The sequence below is a fragment of the Cherax quadricarinatus genome, chromosome 37, assembly GCF_038502225.1.
Source record: "Cherax quadricarinatus isolate ZL_2023a chromosome 37, ASM3850222v1, whole genome shotgun sequence".
Lineage (NCBI taxonomy): Eukaryota > Metazoa > Arthropoda > Malacostraca > Decapoda > Parastacidae > Cherax > Cherax quadricarinatus.
This window is the reverse complement of record NC_091328.1, coordinates 17,757,120-17,769,887: the sequence shown is the minus strand read 5'-3', so window position 1 is coordinate 17,769,887 and position 12,768 is coordinate 17,757,120. Positions and strand designations below refer to the sequence as shown.

The following is a 12,768-nucleotide window of genomic DNA, read 5'->3' as shown; positions in this document are numbered from 1 at the left end:
TGAAAGGTGGGTCCATCAGCGAGAAGGAAAGGTAAAGAGAGAGCAGCAGAGCGAAGACGACGACGGAGGTAAATTCTACGTGCTCGTTGATAAAGTGGGCAGTCCAACAGAATGTGGCTGACTGATAATGGAGCTTGGCAATTCTCACAGAAAGGAGCAGGGCGCCTCTCCATGAGATATCCATGAGTAAGACAAGTATGGCCAATGCGAAGATGGGAGAGAGTAGTCTCCCAACCTCGACACTGGTGATAACAGGCCGGCCAGTAACCTATACTTGGTTTAATAGATTGAAGTTTGTTGCCGAGCATAGTAGACCAACGTTGTTGCCAACGGGTGTGAAGGTGGGAAGATATTGCAGCAAAATAGTCTGTAAATGGAATACCTCTATATGAAACTGGTAGGTCGTGTACTGCTGACCTCGCAGCAGTGTCTGCCTGTTCATTGCCCTGTACGTCAACATGACCAGGGACCCAACAAAAAACAATATCTTTATGCTTGGTAAAGATGCGGCTTAGCCAAAGTTGGATACGGAGGACTAAGGGGTGAGGTGTATCAAATTTCTGTATAGCCTGTAAAGCACTAAGGGAGCCTGAGACAACTACAAATGATGACACAGGCATAGATGCAATACGGATAAGTGCTGCAAGGATGGCATACAATTCAGCAGTAAAAATACTAGCCAAAGATAGTAAATGCCCTCGTACGACGCTGTCCGGAAACACTGCTGCAAATCCTACGCCGTCAGAAGACTTAGAGCCATCTGTGTACACAGCAATGGCATGAGAATGAGAGTGAAAGTGGTCATGAAAAAGAGAGCGGGAAGTGACTGTAGACAGTTGGGCTTTCGAGCAAGGGAGAGAGAAAGAACAGACTCGAACAGCTGGAACTTCCCAGAGGGGTAGGGAAAAGTGAGATGCTACATGAACATAGAAAGGTGGTAATTGAAGAGAAGACAAGAGCGAATGAAGGCGAAGAGAGAAGGGACGGAGTAAACAGGGGCAGAGAACAAATAAAGAATGTCTACTAATATCAGTGACCATTCTATAAATGGAAGGATTGCTGAGATCATGAGAGCGTACATAGTAGCGAAGGCAATGGGCATCACGGCGATCGGATAAGGATGGAACGTTCACTTCTGCATAGAGGCTCTCGACAGGGGAAGAGCGAAAAGCACCAAGGCATAAACGTAATCCTTGGTGATGAATGGGGTTAAGGCTAGAGAGAGTAGCAGGAGATGTCGCTGAATAGATCTGGTCACCATAATCAAGTTTCGATAAAATGAGGGTGGAATGTAGGCGAAGGAGGGTTCGACGATCAGCTCCCCATGAAAGATGAGCAAGGGTTTTAAGAAGGTTCAGCCAGCTGTGACAAGTTGCCTTCAGAGAGGTAATGTGAGGTTTCCAGGATAACCTACGGTCAAAGAGGAGGCCCAGAAACTTGACTGTATCACGTTCAGGGATACGGGAGCCATAGAGGTACAAAGGATGATCGGAGATGACAGAGTGTCTAGTGAAAGTAATTTGGTGGGTTTTAGCGCTGGAAAATTTAAACCCAAGTGCGGTGGCCCAATTGGAAACACGGTCGACCGCATGCTGGAGAGAAACTGTAATGAGGTGACAGTCAGCGCCTGCACAGGCAATAGCGAAGTCATCAACATAGAGTGATGACCAAATATTTGATGGAAGACTAGAGGCCAAATCATTAATAGCAAGGAGAAAAAGTGTTGTGCTCAGAACACATCCCTGGGGGACACCTTCAGCTTGGATAAAGTCCGGGGAGAGCACATTATTAACCCGAACACGGAAATGCCTGTCAGTTAAAAAGTTCTTAAGGAAGGATGGTAGATTGCCTCGAAGGCCTAAGGAGTGGGCTTGGGCTAAAATATTATACCTCCAAGTTGTGTCATATGCCTTCTCAAGGTCAAAAAATATGGCAATAACTGAGTGGTTATTCGCAAAGGCATTACGAACATACGTATCCAAGCGTAGTAAGGGGCCTATGGTAGAACGTCCCTTACGAAAGCCATATTGACGAGTGGAGAGACTGTTGTGTCTCTCTAAATACCACACTAAACGTCTATTTACCAGGCGTTCCATCACTTTGCAAACTGCACTGGTAAGAGCAATGGGATGATAGTGGGAGGCTTCATGTCCCGTAGTGCCTGGTTTGCGGAAAGGGAGAACAATGGCAGATTTCCACAGCTGTGGAAGAACTCCTTGTGACCAAATAAGATTGTAAAGGCGTAATAGGACTGCAAGGGCTGACTGATGTAAATGTTGTAGCATACGAATGTGAATGTCGTCGGGCCCAGCTGCCGATGATCGGCAAGCTGAGAGTGTTGCCTCCAGTTCTTGAAGTGTAAAAGGCACATTATACTGTTCTTCTCTGAGAGAAGAAAAGTCCAAGGGTGCTAACTCTCTGGCAGACTTTGAGGAAAGAAACGAGGGGCATAGATGGAATCCCTGAGAAATACGGACCAGATGATTGTCAATTTCATTGGCAACATCTAGTGGGTTTGCTATATCAACACCGGCAACCCGCAGAACAGGAGCCGGGTCAGGAGAATATTTACCACTCAGTTTTCGTACTTTTTTCCAGACTGCACTCATAGAGGAAGCAGAGGTGATGGTGGAGACATAATCTCGCCAGCAAGTGCGTTTAGCGTCACGGATGACACGGCGAGCGATCGCACGCTTCTGCTTAAAATCAAGAAGTCTCTCCGTGGTTCTATTGTATCGGTACCTGCCTCATGCAGCGCGTTTCAAACGTACTGCACGAGCACAAGCAGGAGACCACCAAGGCATGCATTTCTGAGAATGCCTGCCCGAAGTTTGGGGTATACAGTTAGAAGCGGCGGTTAAAACGGAGGACGAGAAGAGGTGTAAAAGCTCATCAATGGAGGACGAAGAAGGAACCTCTCTAAAAACAGTTAGGTGTGAGTAAAGGTTCCAATTTGCCTGATCAAATTGCCAGCGTGGGATGCGAAGAGTTGGTGAATATGAAGGGGAAGTAAGAATGATTGGGAAATGATCGCTGTCGTGTAAGTCCGGGAGAACAGACCAAGTGAAGTCTAATGCAGCGGAGGAAGAGCAGACTGAGAGATCGATGCAAGAGTGAGTGTGAGTCCGAGGATCAAAATGGGCGCGAGTACCTGTATTTAAAACATGGAGGGGGTGGGTGGCAAGAAAAGCCTCTAACTGAATGCCACGGGAATCACAGTGAGACCCCCCCCAGAGGAAATGATGGGCATTAAAATCGCCAAGTAACAGAATCGGTGGCGGTAATGACAAAACAAGAAAGGCAATATCCGGAATAGATAATGCCCGAGAAGGAGAGAGAGATAAAGAACAGAGAGTATACCACCTATGCAAGTGGATACGGGCTGCTGTGTAATGCAGCGAAGTTCGAACAAATAGCTGATGGTACGGAATATCATTGCGTAGAAGAAGGGCACTTTCATTAAAGGTCCCATCAGGAAAAGGATCTGAAGAATACAATAAATTATAGCCTGAGATGGGAGAGATAACAGCAGAGTGTAATTTTGGTTCCTGTAAGCAAACACCAACAGGGAAAAACTGGGAGAGTAACATCTGAAGCTCACCCCGATTACCCCTGAGGCCGCGTATATTCCACTGTAAATAGGCCATGATTGGCAATGATAAAGATACTTGAAATCCGCAGGTAAGGGTTCCTACGGACTAGAGGGGTTAGAAAAGTCCACATGCGGAGGCAGCGGAAAACGTTCAAGCAGCGAAGGAACAGTGCGCTGTGAAGAAAGGAGTTGCGAAGATGGAGGAGAGGAGAGAGAAGGAACAGAGGGTGGATCAGTGTCCATTGATGGTTTGGTCTCTGCAATATATTCAGAGATTGCTTCAAGTGTTTCGGAATTCAGAGACGACGTATGAGAGACAATATTGGAGATGGTAGGGGGAGGATGAGTAAAGATTGGAATGGTAATGGACTGTACCAAGGTAGGGGGGGGGGGCAAAAGGGTGGAGGGAACTGGAGAAGAAGCGTGGAAGGGGGCAGAAACCTGGGAGGTGGCAGAAGAGGAAGAAACCTGGGAGGGAACAGGGGAGGTAGGTATAGTACGAGGAGGAGGGTGAACCTCTACACTTGTAACAGAGCCAGTGAGAGGGGAAGAACCCGGTACAGAGACAGGGAAGGTAAAAATGAGGAGGTGGAAGTAGGGAAGGAGGGGTTAAAGGACCTTTTTTTGACTTCTGAGAAGTAGAAGGACGATTGGGAGGAGGTGTCGTACGAGGTCTCGTCGATACTGAGGCTTGTGAGGGAGAACACGAAGAAGCGTGAACAGACTGAGGCGTTGAAGTAGGGACGTCTGAGCCTAGGACAGCAAAAGAATTAGATACAGGAGTGACTATGGGAGAGGTAACCACAGAGGAGGCTGCAGAAGATGGGACCCCAGAAGTGGGGGGATGTTTTGAAACACGGGAATAAGAAACACGAGGTAGTCTCCCTCAGAGGCGGAGATGAGAAACTGCCATGGCATAAGGGAGACCTTCCTCTTTGAGGTAACGGATTTTCCGCTCATTTAAGTAGACTTGGCAACGGCGAGAGTACGAAGGGTGAGCCTCATGACAATTAAGGCAAGAGGGAGGTCGATTGCAAGACGTATTAGAATGGTCATCGGCACCACAGACTGGGCATTCGGCTATGGATCTGCAATATTTCGCTGGATGGCCAAATTGCCAGCAATTTCTACACTTGCAGTGTAGGGATCACCTTTCAAACTTGTAACCGATGTCCTGCCACATAAACTGAGGATGGGAGTTCACGGCTGTCAAAAGTTAAACGAGCCACATTGCTAGGGTATCGTCTCAGCCCGCGGGCAGGAAGAACATAAGTGTCTACCTTGAGGATTGGGAGATCTTGGAGTTCCAGCTGTTCAAGAATGTCATTGCCACATGTCTGGAAATTTTGTTGAACTATGGTATGGGGCAGAATGACGGTACCACTACAAGAATTGAGGGAATGATGTTTTTCAATAGTGACAGGAACAGTATCTATATGGGAAAGAAGAGAAAGATCATGAGCTTGGGTAGCATTCTGTACAGTGATGATGCGCGTACCGCTCTTAAGAGCATGAAAAGAAATATCTTTACCAACATGGCATAGGAGTGCCTTGCCAATACTGTGGTCGGAAAGATAGGCGGTAGAGGAAGTCGGTCGTAAAGTGAAGAATTTAGTCCATTGTGCAGTCTGAAACTGAGGGTGGAAGGGGAGTGCAGGACGTGTTGATCTTTTCTGAGAAGAACGAGAAGGTGGAGAAGTATCATCAGCAGGTAACTGTCGTTGGCATTTAGGCGTGGGACCAGAATTGGTCCGACGTGGAACGGGCCGGCGATTCGAAAATTGCTGCACCATAGAGGGAGAGGCCGGAAGCATAGTCAAAGGAGAGCAGAGGTCAGATAAATTAAAGGAGTCAGTCGAGACCTCAGTACCTGAAGCGGGTGAGGAAACAGCACCGACAAGAGGTACAGAGGCATGAGGAGTGTCCGAAGAGTGGTCCAAAGACGAGGCGGGGTCAGAACGGGGTGCGGTATCAAGAAGGGGCCCGGGGGAATCAGGTTCATGGACTAGGGCTGCCATGGTTAGGTTACTTCTTTCTTTTTGTTTTTAAGAAAAAAAAAAGAAATAAAAATAAAAAAAAAAGAATAAAAAAAAGGGGGGAATGGGGAGGGATAGTTCCTAGGAGGAATGAAAGGGCCAGAAATCTCCCTCCGCGCCCAAGAGGACCTCAGCACCGCAAGTAGCGTAGATGCAGCATGGAACCCATGCCATACCCTACCCGTCATGCCAGTAAACTTGCAATCCAGGATAGCAACCTCACATCTGCCGAGCTACCTCGGTGGACAAAAGAGAGGGCGGCCGGATATCCGCCACAAAGCATACCTCCTTCAGCCACCACCCCCGGAATCCGAAAGGTGGCTTCCAGAGATACACCCGTCGCCCGAAAGACACCCAAAGCCACTCTCCGGGATACCGAAGAGGGATCGGGACATCCCCAGGTGATCCAGATTCCACGGCAAACTATGCCACCGCCAAGAACCTCAACGGAATGGGATGGACCCTGGTACCCTTTCCCCTACCTAGGAACTAGTGCGCCTTTGGGAAAAATCCCAAAAGCCAAAAAGAGGAAGGGCAAAAGGGAGGGGTGGGGAGGGGGAGGAGGAAAGGGAAAAGGGGAGGATGGGATAGGGAAGGGGGGGATTGGGGGGTAATTAGGTTCGGTCTGAGGAAGGAGACCGACAGGTCTAATTCCTCAGACCAAGAGCCTCTTCACCACGCCAAGGAGCCCCCCTTGAAGAGGTATGAGGGGTACAAGCCATTGCCATTGTTTCCTCATGTCACAGTCTGTTGCCTGTTTCCCCCAGATCATTATAATCATAACTAGGCAATAAACCCACAAGGAGTGCTGCCTCCAGAACAGTCCTGTACTGCACAGTGCAGTCATTTTAATTGATAGGTTTTACCCACGTGTATTGAAAACTGTAGCAGTCTTGGCTCTGATGGCTAGATTTTCATAGATTATTTATCCTGTACTGTGGTTTGTAAGCTTTAAGCTGCTCTTGTGTGATATCTGCTGCCAGCAGATATCAGAAATATTTCCAAAACATAAGTAGGCATTTTCAAAAGGAAACCAAAACACTGCTTGCTGCAAATGCCAGATTAACCAGGTTGGTATAGTTATGTGGGCCACCTGCAGCAACAGCCTGGTTGACCAGGTAGTCAACAACGAAGTCTGACCACAGGCTTGCCGCTAAAGGTAGACCCCTTAATACTGGTTACAGTTCTCCCTCTCCAGTATTTGAGGAAGTGGTCAGGATATACATCACACAACTTTTCCAGTATCATAAATGTCAAAGACCAGCCCCATCATAGTTTCTGTGAGTTGTCAGTCCAGCTTTTCTTCGTAGCCAAGCCAACTAATTTCCAGTTGGATGTTTTGGGCCATGTGTTGAAATTTTCCAATTAAAAAGCAATATCTTTTTGGTAATTGTCTCCATTCCTGAGTACACATCTTACAAACATAGGTCCACAGATAAAGGCATGTTGTACCTGGCTGTAAATTGTCTTTAGACAAGGAACAACCCAAGCAAATAAAGGCAAAGGCAAACACAAGAGGGTTTTCTTTTTTGGTACCCTTATATACCCTTCAAGATATTTACAGTATGTACAAAGTGTATATTATCAGCAGAGTAATGAGTAAGAGAGCAAAGAGCTACTCACTACAGTTGGTTTGACACCACAAGATAAACCTGGTCGAATACAAATGTATTCAACCAGGGTTAGTGAGTGTCTACCACCCAGCCAGGTGTGAAAGCACAACCTTAATTTGGCCATAGACAAGCTCTTGCCCAATAAATAGGTTGGCGTTTAAAGTGAAGAAAGAATCTGAGCAGCAGGGCCCCTAATAAACTGCTCTAACCTGACTGCCAGTCTGGCTGGTCTAGAGGGTATGCACAAATGGATGTCTGATGAATGCCGAATAAATCTGAACACAGATGTTGCACACCACACTGTCAGATGGGGCATACAAGGGATTTGTGAAGCTAAGCAAATTTTCTTGGCCAAGTTCAGTAATCGAAGGTACTTCACAGGTCAATGATAGAGCATCTGGCTAACAGACAGAACCTGGTTTCACTCCTAGGTGAAGTGAAATGTATAGGCAAGTTATCTAACACCTGTTTTCCCTATTTGTCTAGTAATAAGCAAATACTTGAAAGTCAGTTCTTGCAAGTCATATCCTAAGATATAAGTTACACTGTTTAATTTTCATGGGTTATCAACCTTCTGTGGTTAATAATCCAAATGTCTTCTCTCCTGTATTTTTTTTTTTTTTGTATTGTGCTTTCTATATAATTGGTCCTATAATGAATAGAAAATTCTAGAATTCAAAAGATAGAAGACTTCAGATTCTGTAACTTATATTTCCTAACGAGTTTCTTATCGAACAAATTTTTTTATGAATTAAACATTGTTCTCTAAGCACATATTAGGCAAGAAAGAACTATAAGTAGGTTCCATAAATAAAGAATATTGAAAAGGTCTTTTATATTTTGCCTGAGTAAATGAGAGGGTTTACCATGTATTAATTTACTTAATTTTCATCTCTCTTAAATCCTCAACAGATCCTGTATATTTATTACTCCTGCAATTTTAGTGTTTTTTAAATCTTTTCAAACAAAATTTACAATTTGCAATGTTACTGTATTTTAATGTATTAATAAACAATATAAATATTAGTAAAATAATTGCATTTATGTATTATTGTACAAAAATACTGTACCTCATATGGCTGTTACAGTAACAAAACAAAAAAAAAGTGCTAAAACTGAATTAACAGAAGCCCTCTGTGGAAAGTTTTTTTTGCTTCTCTTTTCATAAGTCTTTTTTGCCAACTTTAACATTGAACATTTGCTATTTTGTTTTGTGTTTGTGTGCATAACACCAGTATATATGTTTATTAATATTTGTCCTTCTCTGACTTTCCTGTTTTATTTTTGTGACTTGACTTAACCCATAACAATGACTTTAACACTTGACCTTTGACCTGTAATGACCCAACACAGGTGCGAAACATTGGAATGAATATACCTGTATGTCTTGATACCCTTGAACGTGAAGATTTGGACAACAGTGATTACACCCTTGGCTTGTATTCTTGCCAACATGCACCTCTACGAAATGAGGTAAGGCACTGAGGGATACAGTGATCCATAAACTCTTTTTTTTTTTTTTTTTTTTGCCAAGAGAAATTGCATGTTTCAGGGAAAAGTGACTACCGAACATGAATTTAGGCACATGTTTACCTTTCCATACTTAGAAAGGTGCTGAGTAATGTCCCAATAATTAGTTCAAAGGTTTGATAGTGATGCCATAATGATTTTATTCTGTCAGTTATGTTCTCCATTTGTAAATGCAATAGGAATACACAATTTGTTGTATAACATGTTAACCCCCTATGAGCATTTTAATTATTTGTAACATGACAAACAGTGATAGATGGAGAGGCAGCAAGCCAACAAGTGCACGAAAAGGCAAATAAAACACAAGCCTTTGTGTTTCAACCAATTGGAGCTTTATACTGTTACCAACTTGATGAAACCCCCATCCCCTCACAAAAATCAATATATAAAAAATTAATTACAATTTTTAATCAGATGCACAGGTGTAAGGCCATCAGGCATTGATATAAAGACAATAAACAGAACAAACTTTTATTGGAAGCTTCTTAAAGCTCTACCCTGAAAGTAAAGCTGCACCAGTAAAAGTTTGTTTTGCATATTATGTATTTATATCCTAAATTTGTAATTGTAAAAAAGAGTACCAATAAGCTTAATGTGACAAGGTAATGTAATGACAATTATTACTTTTCTCATTATGCATGTATGATACATTCCAATCTTCAACTATGGAAAAATATTTTCCCCTTTTATATTTTTCTGACTTTTCTTCTTAAACATCACCTTGGGAACCATATGTATTTAAGGTAATCTTGAAGCCCTCACATATTTCTATTCTTTCCTCGTAGCTTCGTAATAATGCAACCAAACCAGACATTTGCTTTGATAATCTACAACGGAATGAGAAGAGCCCTTATAACATGGGTCTCTACAGCTGCCATACATTCATGGCATCTAGTCAGGTAAATGTCATACTGTACACTAAAGTGTAATTACTTGGAAAGCCCACGTTTTGAAAAAGTACATGATTCCAAAGTGTGAATATTTTCATCTCTACTTTGGGATCCTTCTCGTCATAGGTTAATCTGTACTGAAGAGCATTCTAGAGTAGGGATCTTCCACAACATGCATTAACCTGTGCTGAGGCAGATTCCAGAGTTGGGATCAGGTTATTCAGTTTTGTTTCTTGTCACTTTTTAAAAATGGATATATAAATTTACAAGTGTGAAAATAAATGAGCTTGTTTATTAAGTTAATTTAGCAAATAATCTGTACATAGGAGAATGAAACATAAGACATTTTGGCTCAGCTTGGACCATTAACAAGTCATAATGCAATGTACCTCTACCACTGCAGCATTACCACCAATACTATGCCGCTGCATATTCTAGCTGCCTCCTCCAAGTTGGGCTGAAGTGTCATCATAAGTTTCAGTCTCCTAAGTGCAGGTTACAAATGTATTGTTCCAGCCACTGTATTGTGACATTTTATTCTTAGTAAGTGGATACAAAAGATTTTATTTCCATTCAAATATAAACAATTATAGGTATAAAAATATAATTTTTAGGGTGGGTTTGATAACATTCAAGTGAAATATTAATTTTTATGATATTTTACTGTAAGCTCTCTAAATATTACTTAACCCTTAAACTGTCCAAACGTAGATCTACGTTTTTTCAACATTTGAAAGTATGTAAAAAAAAAAGTAGATTTTTTTTTTTACATTTGAAAATGTGTAAAAAAAACTCTGATCTACTTTTTTTTTTTTTTTTCTTTTTTGTAATATTTGAAAATATGTAAAAAAAAAAATGTAGATCTACTTTTGGAGCACTACACATGTGAATATAGATCTGCCCTGACAGTTTAAGGGTTAAACTCAAATATTGAAATTTTTTAAAAAATGGGACAAGTATAGCTCTGCTCCTCTAGCTACAAATTACAAATAGGTAATTAAACCAAAGATACAGTGCTAAATTTAAACAAATAGGACAGGATGAAGAAACAGTCTCACAAAACTGTAGAAAACTAAAGCCTAAGAAGAGACATGTTGATAAAGACATTTAGATGTATCCCATCTTTTTACACAGCCTGTCTGTAAAAGGGTGGGATAAGAATGAGGTAACAAACTGAAGTTTGAACACTAGACTAAGCCTAAGAATTTTTAGTGGTGAGGGCAGTGAGCAAGGGAAATGTACTAGGGAAAGATAGTAGTGGAGAAACTCTTGTACACAAATTCACTTGAGAATGAAAGATGAACAAACCATACCATGAGCAGGGATAGAACCTGTGATCAGAGAGTCTCAAAACTCCAGACCGTCGCGTTAGCCACTGGACCAGACTCTCTGTTCGAGGGTTCTATCCCCGCCTGTGGTATGGTTTGTTTGCAATCGTGTCATTACGATTTCAGGAGTCATGAAGAAAGATGAACAAATATGGTGCATTCCATGTTTAGCATATGCTTAATTAGCATATTATAAATAAGGCAGTGCAGTGTTATGCAAGAACTGTTCATCATAGTAACCAAATTCTTAATTATTATAATCATAACTAAGTGCTAAACTCATAACCAAGTTCTTAAAACACTGTTTAGGCATGTAACAAATTATATATATATATAAAAAAAAAAAAGAGATTTCCTCTTATTACTTTTACATATTTAAAATATTGTATTGTCTTAACAGCAGGTTAGGTTCTGAACTACCGCTGTAAAGCAAAAATAGCTGTAAGGTAAAACACAGCCTTTTTTTTTCACTCTCAAGTGCATATAAAAGCCTGATAACATGTTTACACTATCATATATAAAGTGAGCAATAGAACTAGACCTAAATAATGCATATACAGTACACATATTACTTAAAATATTTTCATGCTTAGCTTCTATTAAATGGTAAATGTATTTGTTGTAGGAGGTTGGAATAAATGAAGAAAGGGTATAATTGAAAATCGTTGCATTAGTGAAACGCTGTAAAGCGGGGCCCTCCTGTACTTATTTTTACAACAGTTTAGATGTTGAGTTTGTAACACCTCAAATGATGGTAGAATTATCCAATTTGAACACTGGGAATTATGGAGATATATTTTATCAAGCTGTTTAAAAGGCTGGAACCAGGATGAGGTGAAAGTTTCTGAGCACATTATAAATATAGAGCAATACAGTACACCTGACCCAAGCTAGGCAGGTCTTACTTTTACAACTATTCCCAGCCCTTTATTTATCCTATCTACAATGTATAGCATTTGTCTAATCTAATCTATCTTAACTATAAACTGATTTTGAAATTTACTCTTAAATGAGTGTAAATAAGTATTATTCCTGTAGTTTATGTCCCTGTCAAAAACTGGAGAACTTCGAAGAGAGGAGGTATGTGCCGAGGTGCCAACTTTCTTCTTGCAGTCAACGGAGAAAGTTCGAATGAGTCACTGTCATGGGCAACGAGGAAATCAAGAATGGTTACTGACACAGGTGAGTTCTTTATTACAAATAAAAATAATTCTGGGATCTTTAAATGTAACAGTGAATAATAACATTTATGAAGGTTGGTAGACAGCAACCGCCCAGGGAGGTACTACCGTTCTGCCAAGTGAGTGTAAAACGAAAGCCTGTAATTGTTTTACATGATGGTAGGATTGCTGGTGTCTTTTGTCTGTCTCATAAATATGCAAGATTACAGGTACATCTTGCTACTTCTACTTACACTTAGGTCACACTAAACATACATGTACACGTTTATTTATACACACTCATCTGAGTTTTCTTTGATTTTATCTTAGTTCTTGTTCTAATTACTTTTCCTTTTACATCCATGGGGAAGTGGAATAAGAATCTTTCCTCCGTAAGCCATGCGTGTTGTAAAAGTCAACTAAAATGCTGGGAACAATGGGCTAGTAACCCCTTTTCCTGTAATAATTACTAAAAAGAATAAGCAGAAAATTATCAAAGTGGGAAGTCTGAATGTGCATGGATGTTGTGCGAATGATAAGAAAGAGATGATTGTGGATGTTATGAATGGGAAGAAGCTGGATGTCCTGGATTTAAGTGAAACAAAGCTGAAGGGGGTGG

The 12,768-nt window shown here is 41.5% G+C and overlaps 1 protein-coding gene across 2 annotated transcripts in view; it reads left to right on the top strand.

Annotated features, from left to right (window-relative positions):
* Positions 1–12,768, top strand: part of LOC128701316 (Polypeptide N-Acetylgalactosaminyltransferase 1) — a 631,487-nt gene that overhangs the window by 577,335 nt on the left and 41,384 nt on the right. The window contains exons 9-10 of one of the 2 annotated variants that reach the window (XM_053794984.2): positions 8,595–8,714; positions 12,028–12,171. In XM_053794984.2, the coding sequence (XP_053650959.2) occupies positions 8,595–8,714; positions 12,028–12,171 (264 nt within the window). Of the gene's footprint in view, positions 1–8,594; positions 8,715–9,556; positions 9,671–12,027; positions 12,172–12,768 lie in introns of both variants that reach the window. The other variant, XM_070091925.1, reaches the window with a different exon arrangement.